This window comes from Strix aluco, chromosome 24 (genome assembly GCF_031877795.1).
Source record: "Strix aluco isolate bStrAlu1 chromosome 24, bStrAlu1.hap1, whole genome shotgun sequence".
Classification (NCBI taxonomy): domain Eukaryota; kingdom Metazoa; phylum Chordata; class Aves; order Strigiformes; family Strigidae; genus Strix; species Strix aluco.
In genome coordinates this window covers 2208618-2229302 of record NC_133954.1, presented here as the reverse complement: position 1 = coordinate 2229302, position 20685 = coordinate 2208618, and the positions used below count along the sequence as shown (strand labels likewise).

General features: G+C 52.8%; 1 protein-coding gene across 28 annotated transcripts in view; it reads right to left on the bottom strand.

Annotated features, from left to right (window-relative positions):
- LOC141934040 (hydrocephalus-inducing protein homolog) overlaps positions 1 to 20685 on the bottom strand; it is a 163703-nt gene that overhangs the window by 9208 nt on the left and 133810 nt on the right. For 23 of the 28 annotated variants that reach the window (XM_074849200.1, XM_074849210.1, XM_074849209.1 and 20 more), the window contains 26 exons: positions 20444 to 20563; positions 18547 to 18706; positions 18269 to 18441; positions 17897 to 17974; positions 17614 to 17812; positions 16566 to 16665; positions 16134 to 16233; positions 15486 to 15654; positions 14973 to 15211; positions 14540 to 14654; positions 13673 to 13877; positions 13075 to 13310; positions 12311 to 12462; positions 11148 to 11340; positions 10508 to 10616; positions 9653 to 9913; positions 8926 to 9068; positions 8371 to 8589; positions 7008 to 7168; positions 6055 to 6167; positions 4200 to 4446; positions 3460 to 3672; positions 2645 to 2783; positions 2146 to 2311; positions 1611 to 1758; positions 130 to 337 (listed from right to left, as the gene is read on the bottom strand). In XM_074849200.1, the coding sequence (XP_074705301.1) occupies positions 130 to 337; positions 1611 to 1758; positions 2146 to 2311; positions 2645 to 2783; positions 3460 to 3672; positions 4200 to 4446; positions 6055 to 6167; positions 7008 to 7168; positions 8371 to 8589; positions 8926 to 9068; positions 9653 to 9913; positions 10508 to 10616; positions 11148 to 11340; positions 12311 to 12462; positions 13075 to 13310; positions 13673 to 13877; positions 14540 to 14654; positions 14973 to 15211; positions 15486 to 15654; positions 16134 to 16233; positions 16566 to 16665; positions 17614 to 17812; positions 17897 to 17974; positions 18269 to 18441; positions 18547 to 18706; positions 20444 to 20563 (4366 nt within the window). Of the gene's footprint in view, positions 1 to 129; positions 338 to 1610; positions 1759 to 2144; positions 2312 to 2644; positions 2784 to 3459; positions 3673 to 4199; positions 4447 to 6054; positions 6168 to 7007; positions 7169 to 8370; positions 8590 to 8925; positions 9069 to 9652; positions 9914 to 10507; positions 10617 to 11147; positions 11341 to 12310; positions 12463 to 13074; positions 13311 to 13672; positions 13878 to 14539; positions 14655 to 14972; positions 15212 to 15485; positions 15655 to 16133; positions 16234 to 16565; positions 16666 to 17613; positions 17813 to 17896; positions 17975 to 18268; positions 18442 to 18546; positions 18707 to 20443; positions 20564 to 20685 lie in introns of those variants that run through there. The other 5 variants (XM_074849208.1, XM_074849217.1, XM_074849225.1 and 2 more) reach the window with 4 other exon arrangements.

Below are 20685 nucleotides of genomic sequence, written 5' to 3'. Positions count from 1 at the left end.
TCCCTCCAGAGACCCATAAATGAAGGAAAACATTCCCTCGTGTTCAAACATCTCTGTGAAGCTCCTGGTTCAGGCCCAACGTTGCAGGCCTTTGTGGGGCAAATGGTTCAGGGAAGCAGTGCTGCTCACCTCCTTGAAATCAATGACGTTGATCTCCCGTGCGCTGAGCTCCGTGACACAGCCGTCGCTGTCCTCACACCTGACAGACGTGTGCACGCTATAGCCGGTGGCCTTGATATTCAAGGAGAGGGGCTGGGTCTTCCTCTTGACATCGCACTTGAGGTTGAAGACCGCCTCTCCTTCTAGTGTTGGCGTGAAGAAGACTGTAATGGGAAACCTGGCGAGAGAAGACCCTTTTTGCTCCATTCGTCATCTCTTGGCTTTCCTGGCCACACGTTGCCTGTTCTATGGGAGAGCAGCTGTGCAATGGCCCTGGTGATGCCCCAGGCCTGGGAGAAAGCAGGAGCGGCACTCTGCCCTTCCAGGGCCTTCCACTATGGAGCAAGCCCTGGTCAGCCCTGCTTAGGGTACGATGATCCCATGCAATGAAATGCCAGAGGATACAACAAGGCAGCAAACCCCGAGCTAATGCTGACCTTACTGCCCTGCCCACGTGCTACAGGGCACCACCGAGTCAAGACCCCGCTTCTGTCCCAGACACAGAGGAGGGCACTCGTGGAGACCCCCAGTCTCTCCGATCTATATGACAAGGGTAAGTAACATCCTCTTTGCGCAGAGCAGTCGTCCAGCTCCTGTGACAGCAGCACAATGTGGGTGCCACCAAACTGCCTCTTTGTAATTTCTGTGGGTAATTTCTGGGTATGTGATCAAAGCCAAACAAACTACAGAGATTTAAGGAATTACCACTTCTCAGGTGAGCCAGTAACTGATACAGGATGCTCTCTTGCACTCTGTGGCAAGCCAAAATTCAGCATCTTTTAAGACACAGCAAAGCTGCCTGGAGCTAACGTGTTCTCCTTACACCCTGGCAGGCTGGGAGTGGGCACAGGGACATCCATGATGGATCAGCAAATGAGTTGGTGACCGCTTATACCGCTTGAACTCACGATCACATCTGAGCGCAAGTCATGGCTGCAGTTTACAAGAAAAGAGCATCTGCTTTCTGACAGGTGATCCTGCAAAACACAGCTCGTCGCCTAAGCCTGTTGCTGTCCCCCATGATGGGCTCAAATGCTGCTGCAGTGCTGCGTCTGTGCTTTGCTGCTCTTGGCCCTGCACCGACCGCGTGTGGTGGGCTTTGTCACTAAAGGAACACAGGGAAGAGAGGAGACCTTGCCCACTTAGAGCTGCTGGCTCAGGGGTCACAGGGGTAATACCCCCAAACATGCTTTTGTCATCAAAACTAGAAGATCCAAAGCCTGAATTTCTCCAGGAAGGGGGCCTAGAAGACTGGGGTAACCCCAACACAGCCACTTTATGGAGAAACCTGCAGTTTTGTGGTGTCCCCATTGGGAAGGAACAAAACAAAGCAGATGGATGCTATTGCTGAGAGTCACCTGGTGACTGCAGAGGGGAGAAAGCCTCAAAGCAAAAGGACAGCGCAGCGTTTGGGATGCAGGAGAGGGAATCTGGCCTGTGAGCCCCATTACCTTGAAAGAGGAGTGATGGATCCTTCCAAGGGCTCTATTTTCACGGAGGCATTGCATCCCTCTGAGAAGAGAGAGCTTTCTCTGAAAGCAAAGCTGAAGGCTTCCTTCTCACTGTTGATTATAGTGATAGTCTGGTGTACCTCGTGCCCTGGGGAGAGAACAAAGCAGCCGCTGAAAACCTTTGGTTCCTCCAGCCACCAGAGCACCGCTGCCCACTGTGAGCCCAGCAGGAAATCTGCAGCGAGGAGCATTGCCTGCAGCACAGCACGCTCAGGATGACAACATGGAAACATACTTCTGACCCCCTGGGCTCCCCTGCATCACCCCCAAATCCCCTCTTGGGAACAGCCCCAACCACAGGCCATGTCCCTGACACACGCCTTCCCCCCTTCCCCTTCCTCGTACACTTGGGTGCCAGGAGCTGGATGATCCGCTCACAAGTGCCCGTTTCCATTTCCAGCTTCCTTGTTGGAGCCTGCTGGTGCAACTGGAGTGGTCCACACCTGAGGGTGTAAGGTATAACCACGGTGCTCACCGATTAACAGCGACTGGAAGTTCAGGTGGGATCTGTCCAGAGTCACTAGCGGGTCGGTGGTGTTGCCCACCAAGAGGAATGGGACTGAAATGCTCTGCTCGGGGACTGTAAAGGCCCAGAACGATTCTGTGATGCCCAGGTGCCTGGGGATGAATTCAAACTTCATCTGTGGGAGAAAGAGGCAAATGAAGGAAAGTTGCTGCCCTTGGCAGGGGAAAGGGGTGCAGTCTATACCACCAAGAAACCCCAGGAACCTCCACCTTAGGTTGTTGTGAGCTCAGAGATAGGCTGCTGTGCCACTTACAGCCCAAAAGCATAGCAGATGTGGGGTACAGGGTGAGAACAGGTTCATGTGCCAGTTCATTTACACTGCAGTCAACAGGTTTCTTCATGGTCTTGGCAAGCTCACAGTGAGATGGGACACCCAGTCAGTGTAGACATAGCCGGTGTTAAACTGGCATACACGTGTACTGCGTCTACCTTAATTTTCTGCACCCACCTCTGCGTGCTTCCCTGGCTGGATGCGACCCCTCTCTGAGCGGCAGAAGAAAGCCACCTGTTCTGGTGGGGCTTCAGGGTCTTGGCAAGTCCACTGGAAGGAATACATGAAACTGGTTGGGTTCATAACCATGAAGGTCCTGGGAACACAAAGCAAAAAGGACTACTAAGGTGGTGCTGGGACGTTAGTGACTCTGTCCTGCAGCAGACATCAGGCACTGCCCGTCCTCGACACTATCCGGAAGGAATTATTTGGTACAGGGGAACAAGATTGGGAGCACAAACATTTCATCTGCTTTATAAGGGCCCTGTCTGTTTCCCAGGTGGTTACAGATTAATGGCTATCGACAAAGAAATTCACAAGGATATGGCCAGACTCTTGCGTGCTAAAATGATAAGATCAAGCAAAAATGGTAAAAATCAAGTCCAGTAAGACTCCTTTGGAAGATGGTACTCTTGGTTGTGGTTGCAGCCTTCATTGACCATGTCTGACTGGTATCTCAAAGGAGCAAGAATGTCCCAAGGATGCTCTTCAAAGGGACAAAGTTGTACTGGCCCTATTGCACAAGCTGGGGTTACGTGGTCCTCCCAGACTGACCCATACTTTATTGAAGAAAGGGACAAAGAGAACAAAAAATGGGCCAGTTGGCTTCAGTGACCACCTTGTTCCAGGCCCGAAACAGGTGGCCAAGGGTCATCAGATCACAGACAAGGTACAGATGTGCCCCGAGGCTTGGAAGAGCAGCTGGGGAGGTCTCTGGTTAAGAAGGGTGACCAGGAGACGGTCAGCAGGAGAAGCCATGCCCACACACTTACCTGCTGTGCCTGCCACGCACTCCAACTGCCTCAAACTCAATCACTCTTGTGTCAAGATCTAATGTTGCCCCCTTTGGTCCTTGCAACTCTGGGACACGCCTTTTTGCAGTGATGTAGTCAGAGTCTTCCAGCTCAAAGTGGCAAAGTGGCATCAGGCTTCTCCCCTTCACAGCCACCTCTGGGCCCTTCTGATTTGGCCTCAGGTTAGGAATACTAGAAAGAAAGGGACCAGTATTAGCCAGACTAACATTTCCAGCCAGCCAGCTGCTTGTTTATCTCCTTGTGCAGCACACAGTGTTCCAACTCTCTCCATGCAAGCAGCGATCAGCAAATCAAACAGAACTGCACTCCCCACCAGAGGCAGTGGAGGTGAAATGGCAGAAACACAGAGACCAACTGCAGCACACAGTTTCTAGGTAGATAAGGTGGCCATGCTTGTCTGATACGAAAGCATAGCTAGGGCCTAGCTGGCCCCTTGACAGCCTTTCTGGATCTCTCATTCCAGATTTTGCAACCCTCCAGGAGCTTAATATTTTATACAGTGTCTTGTCCCAGTGTCTCCATACCTGCTTCTACCAAGGCTGGATGATCATTTGTCTTTGTTCCTGTATGTTGGTTGTTTCTGCTGCCTCGCTGGGGCTGGCTGTCCCCAGGTCTGCACTCCCACCCACCCCAATCACAGGCAATACCGCAACTACCCAGCGGTAGCACGAGTTGAAAAGTGCCTGGATGTTTCCTACCTGCAGAGCATACGGCTCTCAAAGTCCCCCACGTACACCGGAGAGAACTTCATCTGGAAGAGCTGCTCCTGTCCTGCAGGGATGGTGCCGCTGCGGGGCTCAACAGAGAATGGTGGGGTGTCACTGATGGTGTTCAGAGACGAGCTCAGGGAGGAAGAGACCTGCTCCAGAGCGCGGCCCAGCTGGCTCGAACAGCAGCTAGACTGGAGCTTCACAGAGGCACCAGAAGTGGAGGCGAGGAAACTCCCTGCGGTAAAGGAAGAGGTTATAGCATGACATCTTTTTTCAAGGAGAAAATCCTTTGTTCCCAGCAACTCTGCCTCCTGCTGCAGGTGGACAGAAGGGAGCTGGGATGCACTTGGAGCACCTCTGGCCACGGGCTTTCAGCAGGACTCCCAGTGAAGCACAGGGAGAGTGCACAGTTCACTTTTTGCTTCTGTGTAACTGCTCGCTAAATCGTAATCCCAGAAAGTCCTGGGGACAGGTGGGAAAGTGAGGACAGGTGGAGAACAGGGTGGGGGCCAGAAAATACCGTGACAAGGCCCAGCAGAGACCCAGAGAGCTGCCTGGATCAAAACACACCACTGAACATCACTCCGTAAAGATACTGAGATGACGGACAGGAGGCTATGTGTATGTCAGCAAATTCAACGGGCCCAGGACTGAAGCCAACTGCTTCACTCCAGTCTGTTAAACTCTCTCCATCTCCAGGACTGGGGACCTAGATGCAAACTTCTGCAGAATGGTTTCTGGCCAGCTTTCATTCCCAAACCATGTCCAGGAACTAACAGTAGAGATGTCTGTGTTACAGCACCTGGGTAGATTTCTGGGCGCCATTTCATGCCCCGGTACAGCCACCCTCAGCGCTCAGCATTAAGGACACGTTCATTAAGGACAGTGTTAAGTCCTGCTCCCCTGTCGCCTGCAGAATTGAGTTTTGCTTGTTACACGTGGTGGAGAGAAGGCTTTGGGGAACAGCGTTGCTCTGACCTTCACACCCTTTCCCCGCTTCCTCTTTGTCGGGCTTTCATAACCAATGACCAGAGAGCTGATGGCACAGCCCAGCAGACCAGCTTCAGCACAAGTGTGCCCTGTGCTGGGGAAGAGCCAACACCAGGACCCGCAGGGGAGGGAGATGAGCACATTCAGGGCATCAAGGACTTTGGCTGAGTTCTCCCATCTTGACCATCAGGCAAGCTGCCTGTGCTAGGAAACGCACGGGTTGCCAGCTCTCCTCACTCCTGTTTCTGATGAGACCTCTTGGACACACAGCCCTGTTTCCCCGCAGAACCACGCTGCTCCCCAGCAGACTGTGCGCTCAGACACAACCGCGTCACTGCGGGTTGGTGAGTCACGGCCCTGCCGTTGAGCTCCGATGGCTGCTGTGCGCAGGGGCTCTGCCTGCAGCAAACACTCCCCTGTCCGAGTTAGGAGGGTTAGTTTTCGACAGTGACGTCGCACTTTCCCTGGATCAGGGAATTGCACACGGACAGTGACTGCAGGTCAGCTAACTCGTCGTTACACCAGCAATTTTCCCCAGTCTCAGAGACTTCCCAAAGAGGTGCCCCAATGTCCCCCTTCCCAGTCCTGACCCACCACGTGGCTCTCCCCCGAGCCAGGCTCAGCTCCCGTGCAGAGCACAAGTGTCAGAGCACTCATAGGAGGCTCGGAAAGGTAGAGAGGGGGCAGGGAAAAAGTCTCCAGCTGCAGCTGGGAAGATGCTGATGAAAGTGGACAGGGACGAAAAAGCAATTCATGTTTTGGGGGGAAGTGGCATGGTCATCTCCCCAAGCCCTCAGCTGCCAACCAAAATGCCCTGGGCACCCTGAGCTGTCACACAGAGCCAGTCCCTTACCATCTAGACTGGGTGGGAGCAGCTCCCCAGCACAGCTCACTGCCCTTTCATCCTCCACAGCTGCCATCCAGGTGTATTCCAGGGCCACATTCCCTGTATTGGACAGCTGGAAACTGAAAAGCAAGAAGGAGTTAAAAAAAAAAAAAAGAAAAAGCCTATTAAATACAAAGAGTAGAGAAGTAACACTGCGTGGTGGGCTCCTGACACCCCTTTCTTTATGCTGAGTAGCGTCTTCTTTCCCAGACAACTCTGCCACATCTAGATTGCTGCCCTGGGCTGCCCCAGAAGTATTTCCAAGTTTGGAAGTTACAGAGGAAAGGGCAGACATGGTGCCCAGGAGACTTATTCTGGTCTTACGTCTCTGTTTCACGTTATTTTGACTGCAAACCCATCCTTGAGCAGGTAAGGACAGGCAACACGCAATGAAAGCAAAACCACGGCTGTTCTCAGCAGAAGGGCACAGCAGAATTGACCCTCTGCTGGCACACCTTGGTGCGATGGCAGCCACCATCTCCTGCTTGGCTTTGTGTGCAGATAGATGGGCCCCAGCACCCAGCCAGGACTTGGAAAGGATGAAACAATAAAGGGTTTGTTTAAAGGGATGAACAGTAGGTGAGACTGAATGTAAAGCCCTAGAAGGGACTCAGGTCCACATGTGGGAGATCTCCAGGCCCTGGGATGTGCCAGATTATGTGTGGAAGCTGAAACCTCAGACTCAGCAGGCAGGAGCACCCCCCTCCAAGGCTGATCAGCCTGTTAGAAATCACAAGAGGTTTATTAACTGGCCGAGCAATAAACACGTCAGTGTAACTTTAGGAGGTACAGGACCATGAGTAGAAGGAAAAGCAGTGGCCACCGGAGAGCACAGCGCAGCTCTGGGGAAGCAGATATGGGTCAGCCCTGGGCAAAGGCAGCCCCCACTTGCAGGTCCCTGCCTGGCCTCCAGCACTCACGTGAACATCCTCGTCTGGAAGAGCAAGGTCTCCTCGAACTCAATCGTGTCGGTCTTCAGCTCGAACTCGGCATAGTCAACGACAGCACTGAGGCAAAGCTCCACCTCGCGGATGCTCTTCTCCAGGACAGTGTGAGCTGGTTCTGGGTCGGTCTCAATCACCTCCAAACAGGAGAGGGAAGAATCACTGACCAGAGCCCAGAAAGCCAGGCTGAGCAGGGAATCTTCTGGCCTCTAAAATCAGCCACATATAGGGGCTAGAAAGGACCATTCCCATTAATTTCCCTCGAAAGATGACCAGATCTGACCCTTCCACTGTAGTTTTGTTTCTACCTACTGGTCACAGCAGTCACCACCACGACTGTGAATACACCCACGGGGACTGTGACCGGGTATCAGCCCCTGGGTTTCAACCCTGTAGAGTGTCTGATCCTTTTCCTGGCCCCCTATAAATCCAGCAGGCTTCCAAATCAGGATTGAGTTCCCCTGCTGGAGCTCTGTGGATGGAGAACCCCAAGACTGAACAAACCTAGAAAGCGCCTTTTCCTTCTTGTCTGAGGAGAAAGTGCTTTCCAGATGTCATGTGCGGGGCAACAGCCACACCGGTGGCGGCTGGGGATGGGCATTTTGGGATGGGAGTGAACTCACTAGGAAAGTCTCCGACTGCTGATGCTCTGATGGGGAAGAAGTTTGGTTTACAGGTCTTAAAATGGTTCAGAAACCAGGGAAGAACCATCACCCAAGATAAATGTGTCTGGCAACAATGATAGTAAAAGCAAGAGTTTCTGGAGATGACAATTCTCCGGACTCCTGCGTGACTGCCACACAGTACCTGGGCTGCTCCATAATGAGACATCCCACAGCAGACAGAGACCACAACCAGAACCTCTGGTCCCTGTGTAGGCAGAGCTCAAAGCTTGCCCACAGCGTGCTGGTGGGCTAGCCAGCACACACAGAAGAGCACTAGTGCTGCTCTCCACTTCAGAACAAGAGACAGAGCACAGTGGATTTAACTCCTTGTTGGTGAAAAGGCACTGAATCAGATGAAGAGATTCTAACACCATAAAATGTATTGTCATAAAATGTGACATTCAACACAGGCTGCAACACTTCCACTTTTGGCAGAGACCAAGAGTTTGCAAGTGGCGAAACGTCTCCTGTCAAAAAGACTTCCCCATCTTGTGTGGCTGTATCAGGCCACCGTGCATCCACCTCTCCCCTGAAATGCACCACTGGTTAACCGCACGGGTGGAGGAAATGTCAGGAGGCGGCAGGAGCTGCTCAGCCAGCAGAGATGGCGGCCTGCTGCCGTCAGCTGTTCTTCTTGTGGACGCTCAGTCAGCTTTTGCTATTGTGCTTCTCACCTTCTTCTTGACAGGCCACGTGGCTGCTGGGCCCCTCGTGGCATCCACCCACTTGACGGTGCGCAGGCAGTCGTCCCAGTCGGGAACCTGCTCCGGCAGCAGCTGCAAAGCGATCCGAGCCACCTTACACCTCACAGGGTGCTTCTGGAAGGCGACTGCGACGTCCGATCTCAGGGTCACTGTGATGTTCTTAGCACAGCCAGCATGGAGGTGTCCCACCTAGGCAGAACCAGAGAGCCAAGACCAAACTGGAATCCCTGGCAAGGGCAGCACTGACAGCGAAGGGATGGATGTGCTGAGCAGCTGTGCCAGGAATCTGCATCTTACTGTGTACCTACCTGAGGTCTGATAAAGTACAAACAAAAGATGTCACCTCCCGTAACATGGAGCCTTTTCTGTGGGGCTGACAGCCCTGCCCCAGCAAAGCCAGGGATCGCAGCTCCTACATGGCTCTGAGCCGGGCTCTCACCAGTCCGTGGGGACTCCCTGCGAGCTCCCGGGAACCCGCCGGGCACTGCTTGAGCAGCGGGGAAAGGCAGAGCCATCCAAGCTCACCTGGGGGGAGAAGTGAAACGGGGCGCCTGCCAGCCACTCAAACCGCATCACCTCCGCCCTGCTGCGATTGGTGATCGTGAAGCTCACGGTGTGGGGTGTCCCGATGTGACAGTCTCCAAACTGGATGTGATCCACTCTGGCAGCTGTTAAGAATGAGAGCAAGGGATCTCAGCATGTGGCGAGGTCCATCTGCCCCCCGCATCCACAGTCACGTTATGTCCAACTCTTCCTTGCTCCAAGCCTTCCTCCCCCTGGGACATGCAGCTGCTCCCCATCCTACCACTTCCAGGGAAACACCCTGACACGTCCCTAAACACATGGTTGCGGCTGTGCAGAGACACGCAGTACAGCCTGCACTGCCTCTGCGCACGCGGCTGGCACGCTCACAGACCGCCAGCTCTGCTGGGTGACAGCACAGGCCTGCTCATATAGAGGACACAGATTATCATACCCGGTTTTCATCTCCACAGTATCCCACGGGCGAGCAGACCTCCTTTTAGAGATACTCAGCTGAACGCTGGTATCTCTGACCCTTCCCTGCTAGCCTGCAAGCTTCTCCCTTGACAGAGGATCTTCCCTTGTGTTCTCAAGTGTGGCTGCTCTCCAGGCTACAAAAGGCAACAGGATCTGTCTGCTAAGGTTGGACCACACCTGCACCAGCACGAGGTGAGCAGAAATGTGGATTTTCCTATTCCTTGCTCCATCTTGTCAGGCTCTCCTTTCTTACCCTCAATTATGTCTTCCTCCAGATTGCCCTCAGTGTTCTCCTCCTCACTGTTTGCTATTAGTCCATGGATGTTATCTAGCGTGAAGTCATCCTCATAGCCTTCACCCACCAGCTGGATGTTGGTTTCTTCGTAGGGGTTGTCCACCACTGACAGGTGGATCCCCCCTTCCACACGTTGGGCCAGGGTGGGTTTGAAAAGCACATCAAACTCTGCTGATTCCCCCTGATGCAGGACCAGGGAAGCGGTGTGAGGCCTCCTCTCTGCACAACAATGGAAATCAGAGACAGGTGATACAGCTGTACAGAGGAAATATTTCCATGGGCTATGGGAGGAATAAGAGGTTGAAACCCAGCTGTCTCTAAGCACAGGTTCTCCCATCGATGGTTCCAGACCCTCCTCCTATGGTCACAAGACTATGACACCACTGTGCATATCACTGCCAAAGTGTCTTAACCTCGGGGTAACACCCAGCTCTCACTCAAACTGCACCCAGCCAGCTCCTGCTATACATAAAGCTGAGTCAAAGGGTGGTTTTGGCTTCTGTTGGCTGGCTGTGGGCTCAAGGGCTGCCTCCGTTCAGGCTGGTAACATCCCAAATGCAGCAAAGACCTCAGGCGGTCCACTGAAGTGGTGACAGTCCCCCACGACTCAACACACCATGTCCAGAAGAACATAAAAACTTCCTACAACTTGTTAGGAGGAAACCGTACAAAGTGTCCACATGAAAAACTAGGGGTACAGAGAGCCTCAGGAAAGAAACTGTGTCTAACATCTGGCTGCTGCTTGGCCAAGCCAAGAGCAGGGCACACGTCTTCCCTGTGTGATTGACCACACTTGATGGTTATTGAATTTACCTTCTCCAGGAGCGTCCTCCTCCATGCCTGCAGCTTGGTAGATGCAGTGTGTGGTGGGCCTGGCTTTCAAGAAGAAAACTCCCACTTCATCCAACAGGTCTATCATCAACTAAGAAAAGGGAACAAAGAACACAACCCCACTGGTGTGAGTACAAGATGGCACATGGATTCACACCGCACCGCTGCTGGTCCAGCACAGGGAACCCAGCACAGGGAACCCAGCACGCTTCCCCGCTTCAAACACAGCTCAGCACAAAGTTTAAGTAAAATCAGACAGGGAAAAAAAGTGTTCAGAGGCATTGGAATATAATTAAGATATAACCAAACAGGACGGAAAATACTAAAAGTAAGGAGCAGAACTACAACAGAGTTTAATTCAAATGTAGTAAAATGGGATCAAATACAATCTAATGTAACTAGGACATCACATGTGCCCAGGTGAGAACCAAAACATGAGAAGGGAGACGGGGGGAAAAGTACTCCACCAACCTTCTTGTGTTGTGTCTAACTGAAAAGGACAGACTAGTCAGAAAAAACACATTCCCAAGAGGAACTCCCTTCCTGCAAAGCAGAAGTCAGTCATTGTCCCATGTTTTCTGGAACCTTCCCAGACCAGAGCACCCCCTGAGCAGGTCCTCACCTGCACAGGTACGATGCCACCGTTACGAAGGACCAGGGGGAGTCTTTCTGAATCACCCAGCAACAGCTTCCTGAAGAGCAGCAGAGGGTTCCCGCTCTTATTGCGAAGGACCGGGCGCAGGACTGTCACCTGAGGCAGATTCCCATCCCCACTGATACTGAAGGTCAGGCTCTGTGCTTTAACTGCTGCAGGGCTGCAGGAGAGGCAGAGGAGAAATCATTAGGGCTGGTACGAACCCATTCCCCACTTGGCAAGCAATGAAGTGAGTGCTGCCTGCTGCGTTTTCCCTGGCTGGTGCTCCTGTACCCCATGACACAGCTCCCCCTCACCCCTCTCCTCCCAGTCCTATCAGGGCCATTCACAAGAGGAACCTGCTCTGAAGAGCCAGAGCCTTCCAGAATAACAGTTAAATATGGTTTCACTTCATCGAATCACGCAGTACAGCACATAAATAATGAGGCAACAGATGAGATGTGGCAAATTTGCTGGCAGCGGTGATGAGAGACATGTGCAAATAGCACAAGCACAGCATGAAAACAGCATAAAAGCAAGAAGAGAAAAATAAATAACACCATCAGTAAAGATTATTTCCAAGGACACTAAAAAAGGAATTGCTTGTTACGGCAGAAAGCTGACTTGTCCCAGTTCAGCCACTAAAGGGTTGGGGAAGAGCAGGTCAGAGCCCCGGTACACAGGTCCCAGGACAGAGGAACTGCGCTCCTCTTTTATAAACGGTCCAATCGCTCCTTTAACATCAAATATCTTAATATAGCCCTGGTAATCACATAGGATCATCTCATTTTAACATAAACAAGGAGGAAATAATGCCTGCTGACTTGCTGGCACAGAAACTGCTGCATCTAATCCTCTGGCCTTGGAGAGCCCCAGCTCAGCTGTTGCACATCTCTGTTTTTTTCTGATTCAGTAACTTCCAGTTGGCTACTGAATATTACACTGTCCTCATAGTTACTCCCACAGGCTAAACTAAGACTCTGACTTTTCTGCTCTGCTCTGTCTAGTAGTTACTGCTGCCTATAGGATCCAATGCTAAGCACCCTGCCTAGGCCTACTGAAAGAGTCAGGGTTAACGAGGGCCTTAGGTGCTCCCCGAGGAGAGGCAGCTATTAGAAAGGTCACCCCCAAGGTTTCCCAGGGCGAGTTACCTTGCCTGGACATCAAGGGAAGCCTCAAAAGTGCACTGGTAGTTCTGCATCGTTTGCGGAGTGAAGGTCACCGTGGCAAAGGCGTGGGAGCAGCTGGGCACACCCATCCGGACGGGATCCACCTTGAAAATGTCACTGATGTGGCTGTTAAGCTTGGGGGAACCCACAGAGCGGTGTTAGGAGGAAACATCCTTCAACGTGATGCAGTCTTGTTCATCTATGCATCGTGGGGAACAGCCCCCACAGCGTGTCTTCCCTCCTGCTTCCCTGGATGGGCTCCTTCCATCCCAGGGGGTGACTCCAGAGTGGTGCTGACCTTGCACAGGGAGCGGCCATAAAGCCCAGGCGTGCAAAAGCTCGCTTTGAGCGCTGGGCAGCCACCCCAGCACCCCTGGGAGGAGGGGGCTGCATGGAAAACCCTGCAAATAACCTAGAATCGGCCTTTAAAGAGAAGGAAAAGACCAGGGAGCCTGAGGAAACAGTCTGCTCTGAGCCCTGGCACATCAGTCCAGTAAAAGTCCCCCTGTGAGCGTGCTTCCAAGAGATACTCAGGAGGGTTCAGGTCTCCCAACAAACACCCAGAGGGGTGAGCCAAAACCTTGCTTGAGACATGCTGAATTCAACCCAACTGTCACCCCAGCACTGCTGCTCTCCCCTGCAGTTTGAGCTGCCCTGAGCTGGACTAGTCCGGGCAGGAGGAAGCCAGGAATGTGTGGGACGAGGCAGGCTATCCCACCCCCGTCACCTCGGCCTCTCCATCATACCTGCCCACGGATGGGTTTGATGGAGAGCACCACATCACAGGGGACTTTGTCCACATTGCGGATCTTGAAGCGAGCTGTGGCCCGGTGCCCAACCAGAACATTAGTGAAGATAAACTTGTTCTCATCTGTGACGAACACACCCTTGTCTTGCACTGTCTGTAGGATGTGGCAGAGGTTGATGTTGCTGCAGATTCGATGCTCCTCAAAGATGGACTCTACGTCATCAACCACAAATGCTGCAAGCAGACCAGAGGGAGGGCTGAGGATGGAGAAGCCTTCCTGCGGAATTTACCTGGAGCCCGCTGGCCTCTCAGAAGCCTTGATAACCTACCCAGGTCACTGCAAACCCCAACCTTGGGTCGGGGGGTTTGCTGTGAGGATGGAACTCAGTCACCCCCAGTCTTAGAGGGTATTGCTTTCCTTTTCTCCTTCCATGCATCCCTCCCAGCCTCTCCCCACTGGCCGACTTGAAAAGGACTGGAACCTCTGAGGATTTTAAGATGGGACTTCAGGGTCAGGGTGCCTCTCTACCCAAGCAGGAAGTTTAGGTGCTGATCAGCAGCAGGTCTGGCCATGGGAATCTGTGGACAGGGCATACCTGGGAGGCAGGACTCGGCAAACAGTATATAGGGGATGCCAAGGGGATTGTCCTTGGGGTCTCTGTCGCTGATATCGATGGACAGGTGCTCCTTGCATGTCCCCAGTCCCTTTGCGTAGCAATCCACCGTGATCACCTGCTGGCCCCCAGCAGGGATGGAGCCAGAGCCAGGGTACACCGTGAACATGCCTAGTGTGAAGCGAGCCTGCAGAAAGAGTCCCAGGAGAGGCTGATGTCTAACAGCCTAGCCCTGAGCACCCCCCCATCAAGGAATATGTCACTCCTTAGCCTTCAGCCAGGCCCAAGCACCCAGTCCCAGGGCAGGGGGAGATGACTCCACGGCCCAAAGGCAGCTGCAGGATGAGATGAACCAGCCAGGAGGAGCTGCAGGCCTGTCCTGAGTGGCACAGAGAAAGGAGTTTGGGTGTAAAGGGTGAAGGTGGTAGCTGGGATCCTTCAACCTCCAGGGGTAAAACAGGAGAGCAGAAATAACTGTGAGGAATGATGGGAGAGAAGAGAGGGGACTGGGAGGAAGAAGAAGAAAGGTCATCTGATATCTATGGACTGGGAGTTCAGACAGGGATGTTCCACACCTGTGGTATTCACAGACCTATTCTGGCTGGCAGCTACCAAACACAGGACCTGCTCCCCTCTCTCGACCCCACAACTCCAGGTCTGAGCCAGAGCATGGGACTCAGTGGGACTGAGCAGCTCCTGCCTCTGCCTGTGGCGGGGAGATGACAGACCTCCATCACGCAGACCATGTCCCATCACCCACCTGGGGGTTGATGAGCCCCCAGCCTGGGCACAGCAGCGTCCTCCCACCCCACCAGCAGCAGCACGCTTTGGGGAGCAGGAGCCACCCACCTGCATAAAGGGGTTTGCATCCTTCTGCAGCGAGTGCTTGCTTTGCTCGACCAAGGGAGTCATTTTGCTTAAATTCTCACTCTCGTGGGAGCAGGCGGATTTCCTTCGATGTGCACTGAGAGGAGAAAGCAGAGAACATCATGCTGAGCTCCACTTGCCTTTCTCTGGGGCCAAAGCTGGCCTTCCTCCCCATGGAGCGAAGCCCTCCTGCCTCCGGAGGGCTGCCTGCACCACTATTGCTGTAGCTTATGGATAGATCAGCTCCATCCCCAGCTTTGTCCTGCACAGGGGGATGCAGAGGCATTTTTCTGCTCCCCATTCACAAGCCAGCGATGCAGATGGACAATAACCCAGGTGTCCTGGCTGTCTGTCACACCCCAGCCATGCTGTGGTGCCTCCTCAGGCAGGAAGGGTGGTACAGGTCTTCTCTCACCTTTTCCTTGGCGATACAGCTGCATCCTGGTCTGCTCTGTAGATGAGGAATTTGAAGTCGAGGGCGCCTTTGTTCTCCAGCATGAAGGTGCAGGTTTTCCTGCTGCCGTTCACCAGGGCACCGAAGTTGATGAACGAGGCAGGGTAAATGCTGTATTTGCTGAACACAGCTTTTGCTGACACCTTCACTGGGATGATGGCGATGGTCTCACCTTCCTCACAGGTGCTGGGCTCAATCACCTGCAACCGGAGGAGGGGTTGGTAAATACAGCAGAGGACAGCCTCTATCTCTGTCCCCTGACCCCATCCACGGTCCCCATCAGCTCACTCTCCCTGTTTAAATGCCTCCTCCAGAGCCAGATTTTCAGCTCCGCTTAGGAAACGTCACAAATGCTTTCTGAAAGACTGTTGTATATGTAGGAGAGAGGATGCTCCGGCTAAACCCAGAAGGCACGTGTCCTGCTTACACTCCCAAGACATGATGTGCTAACACCGCCCGGCCCAGGCAGCTCACCCGGCAGTGCAGGATGGGTTTGTCCTCGATAGTCATTTCCACCTTGGGGTGGAAGAGCAGCTGGACCTGCACGAGGTGCTTGGAGACAGTCAGCACGCCCTTCTGCGGCTGGACAGTGAAGTGGGATGCCAAGTCGGGTATGTTGGTATCTGCAGTTTCCAGCTTGAAACTGGGGAGAAAGGGAAGGAACAGAGACCTCTGCAGTTAAAAGTCCAGGTGCCACCAGCACAGCCAGGACTTTGCATAGGACCGTAAAAAAAATAAAAGGGAAAAAGTCCAGCTCTGCTTGGGGAATCCCAGATCCTGACACAGAGCACAATCACAAGTGTTGCAAGCTAACCTCGACACTGAATTTTTTCACTCCCTCCTTTAGAGTCTCATAAAGAAAGGAGCTGACCCTCGAAGGATGGCAATGAATCTCAGCAGTGAGTGCCTTAAATTTCCCCGTCTCACTTTCTGCTTCCTGCTGAGCTGTGAGGAACTGCTGGTGTGTGGCTGGATTCTCTATTAAAATATTTGAGATCTGAGAGCCCAGGCTTTCTATTTACCCAGGCCATGAGGTTGCCAGCATGGAAACAGGTTCTAGCCACGGACAGGAGAAGAATGCAGGCCTGGGCAGATGGTGGCACCATGCAGTCACAGACCCACCTGTATGCAATTTCGTACTTCCCTTTGTTCTTCAGAGTCAGCACTTGCTTTGTCTCATCCAGGACCTTAAGGATTCCAAAATCCACACTGCCATCTGCACCTGCAGAAAACCCCCAGGTAAGAAACAGTGAATATTTCTGAGCTGCTGCAGACTACACCAAGTGACAAGATACATTTCGAAGCCGCCAAGTCAATCTGTGCAGGAAGTTGCACACCTCAAAGCTGGGAAGTGAGAGACTGTCTGTGCCCTGACAGTGCTTCATTCCTCACAGCGTGCAGGATACGTGCTTTACGTATCTGTGACACACTTCTATGCCATGCCATGCCATCCCAGGCCAGGCCAGGCCAGGCCAACCCAGGTGGCTTTGGTTGCCCACCTGCCAAGGCAATGCAATGCACCTGGACTACTTTGGTTTGGGGGCATCCACTGACCTTTAGAAATGTTGATGCTCAGAGCAACATCATAGGCCTCCGCAAGGATTTGGATATTTTCAACCTGAACAATCCCCAGGACATTTTCTGCATCTGAAACCTGAGGCAGCAAGAAACAAACACCCCTTAGACCATTCTCCTAAATTCTTTTGGTGGACAACACAGGAGTCCTTGTCTCTGTCGGCTGCTTCCACCATGGAGACCCTGCTTGACAAGCACTTGTGGACTCCCAAGCTTTCCTAACCTGTTCACCTCATGGGCTGACCCAGCAGGATTCTGCTGCAGTAAGAAGCCCTGTCAGCCCCACTCTGCATTCCTACAGCAGGGAACGCTGCTGCTAAAGCACCCTGGGAAGCACAGTGACGCAAAACAACCACAAGAAGTGTGAGGTGTCCCAGAGCAGGTGGCACTGACAATCAACTCTCCTCTTCAGTCACCCAGCAGCCTCACTGAAATGCAGCCACTAAACCATGGGGAACAAAATCCCAGGGCGAGAGCGTGTTGTTCTATGTTAAGCGCCCCAGAAGGACTCCAGGATGGGTGCAGGGCGTGTGCCGAAGTCTGGACAACCAAAGGACAGCATTCAACCACGCACAGCAGCAAGGTGGTGGTAGTATGGGCTCAGCACGCAGCCTCATCACCCAGGCTAAGCCCCGCAGAGGCAGTGCCTGGTTATCTGGGGTGACGTGGATGCTCAGGCATGCACCGCATGTTCTGGCGCACCCCCTCTGAGGCAGCAGAAGTTGGGCTCAGAGCACCCTTGTGCCCGTCAGGTGCATCCCTTCCTGACTCCACAGCATACTTGCCCCATGAAGCTCACCTACAAGAGCACCCCAGCAGCCACTTAGTTTCCAAAACATTGTCCTGCAGTGAGAGTCCCTTGCTGCTGAGGCACTGGCCCCCCAGCAATGCCCATAGAAAGGAATCTCATGAAGGCTCATCCTTTTGCCCTCTTTGCAGGGTACCCTTCAAGCACAGTCTCCACCCCGAAGAGCACCGGGCTGATCTCTCTGCCCTGCTCTGCCAGGGCAGGCACAGTCCCCCTCACCTCCAATCGGATCGTCTTCTTAATGCTGAGAGCCTGCGTGGCCTTGAAATACAGATGCACGCCAAACTCCGTGCGGGGACCAACGATGCCCTCCTCTTGTGACACGGAAAAGTCCTCACCGAGGTTTTCCAGCCCACTGAGCCGCCAGGCCACAGGCAGTGGGGTGCGGTTTTGCAGGACCAGGGTCTTGCTGTCCCTCCTGCAGAGACAGGAAGACACTCAGCACCAGCTGCTCGACAGTCCTGCTAGCCTTGCAATGGAATGCAACTTGGAGCAGCCCTACCCAGTGTCTGAAACCACAGTTAAATGTTTTCTCTTTGTCACAAGTCTCAGAGGTGAGGTCCTGGAGGAGAGCTGGCTGCTAAAAGCGTAACCAAGAGAAGGGAGATCAGGAGCAGCAACTGGCCTCTCTCGGAACCAGCAGACAAGATCATCAGGACGCCCATCAGCAGCATTGCTGGGGGCTACAGAGCTTGTGGCTGCCATGGGACACCCAAGCCAGCACAGAACAGTGAGCAAGAGTCCAGGAACTGCTGGGGGAAAGAGGGACGCGAGCCCAGTTTCCAATGGGAGCGGCTACACAGCCAGCAGGAGAAGCTGACAGGGAGCTCGCTGACAGCTCTCGTCCCGGCAGCGCGGCCACGGGAGGACTGACCTGTGCAGAAGCAGCTTGTTGAAATGCACCTGCTTGGGGCTGACCCCCAGCTCCACCTGCACCCCCTGGCAGCACAGGCCGAAGACCACCGGCTCTGGGTTCCCCTTAATGTGGCAGATGAGGTTGTCTTCCACGAGGCCAGCTGAAGTGGGGTACGCCCAAACGCTCAGCTCCTAGCCCCGGCCCCGCAAGAAGAAATACAGAAGAGCATTCAGTGAGCAGGAGGAACAGCTCCTGGGCACTTTGAGCGGTGCCCACCCTACCTGCCCGTCTCCTACCTGCTTCTCATTTGCTTTCAGCCTCATGTTGGGAGGGTCTAGAAGGAACGTGTCTGCTTTGAGATCATGCTCAAAGGAGAAGTGCACCTCTGCTTCCAAGGGGGTGATGTTGAGGATGGTTATCTTCTCGCAGTTGCTGGGAAAGTGTTTTGCCTTGTACCTGTCCACAAAAAGGAAAAAGGCTGCAGAGGAGACCGTTGCCTTTATCACACCTTGAGGACAGCATCGTGTCCCAGCAGCAGGAGGCTGCACTGGAGGACCATGGTCTAACCAACAGGCTAAGAAAAAGGATGGCTTTCAGGGGCACATTGCATGGTGTGTGTGCTCAGCCTTGCATTGCTTTGATGTCCACCCCTATACTTGGTGCCTCCATCCCAGAAGCGTGAGGACACACGGGCCACTTAAAGAACATTTTACAAAATTGTCCTGGTTTAACCAGGATAGGGTTAAGTTTCCCCAGCAGTGGGGGGGGAGCTCTAGCCGGGTTATTCAGATACCATGCCGACCTCACATCCTGGCAGGTCACATTTTCCTGGCGCGGAGCGCGGTGCACTCGTGGTTTTGTACATCGTGCTTCCCACTGCTGTATTTGGTAGCTATTTTGCTCTGTTCATTGCTATCACTATTACTGTTATTGTTATTGCTGTTGTTTGTTGTATTGCTGTTGCACTGTTGTATTAAACCTTTCCTTATTTCAGTCTTGGGGCTTTGTATTTCACTCCCTTTGTGGGGGAGGGGCAGCGGCCGCGTGGTCTCAGACCCCGGCAGGGACTAAACCACCACAGAAATCTACATTCAAAGGTGCCTGGAAAAATAAAAGCATGCCAGGGTTCTTCCCCCTTCTCTGTTGGGTTTCCTTCCCTGCAGAGTATAATAAAGAAATGTTTTTGAAAAGAGGTTTTAAAAATAGTTTAAGTTATCTCTTTCAAAAAAGTCATGAGACTGCCTTGTCTTCCATGGGTTAGCTCAAAGTCTGAGGGAAGAAAATAGAAAAGATTAATTCCCAACAGAAATACTAAATTTAACAAATGTCCCTTCTCTCAGGTGTGGAACAGAATCTGAAGTTAAAGGGTTAAAAAGGCAAACAGAAACCTGAGATCATTCATCAGCCTGGCTAAAGATCCTCTTCTGTTTTTTAAACTGTTTTGATGTAATTTCCTTGGGTTGTCAAAATACCCCTAACACTCCAGAACTCCCATGAAGACAAGAACTTAATTTCTAATTAAAAAAAAAACACCAAAAAAACGACGATGTTAAAAATAAAAATACGCCAGCAATCACAATGACCACTCTTTTAGGCAGATGTTATCCAGCAGTGAGGATCAGGAAAATGTAAATCCCATTTTAATTCCTTTTCAGGTTCCCGCACCTCCCTCCCCATACTGGCAGGTCAAATCATAAAGGCTTAATAATATTACAGATTAACAAATGGTTTACAAAACCATCAGCAGAGTAATTGCTCATTCAGTCTACCCATAGAGCTCACAGCACTTTAAAAAAGCACCACAGAGTTCATTTCATAGGTGGTGAAGCTGAGGTTTGGAGGGAGAACAGACGTTGCCCCAAGTCACCTTCAGGCTGGAAGCAGCACGTGGCTCTGGCCACCAAGGCACCGCCCAGGTAGGAAGATCAGCTCCATCTCTCCCCAGCTCCTCCAAGACTCGTGCCTGTTATCTGCCCAAGTTCACACATCCGTGGCCCTTCAGCCCCATGGAGCTCCCAGGTCTCTGCCTGGGCCTGACCTGAATTGTGCCCCTGGGACAGCACGTCTCCGAGCGTGTCCATGAAAGCCCAAGGCCCTGGACATCCCATCCCAAGGCCCTGGAGATCCCATCCCAACGTCTCACTCCACGCAGGCAGCGCATCAGGATGCTCGCTCGGAGCGGGGAGCACATACCAGTCTCTTGACTTCCCACACAGCAGCGGTCCAAAGTGGAATACGCCCGTGTTCATGACATACTGCTTGAAGATGATGTCATCATCCGCCTTGCTCTTCCTCTGGCGAGGAAACACCAGCCTGGGCAGAGAAAATGGGGAATGAGGAGCTGTGAGATGCTCTAAGTAGAAAAGCTGGTCAGAAAGCCATAACCCTTATTGGTGGCTGAGGTACCAGTTCTGGTTCCCAGCTCCAAGCACGGA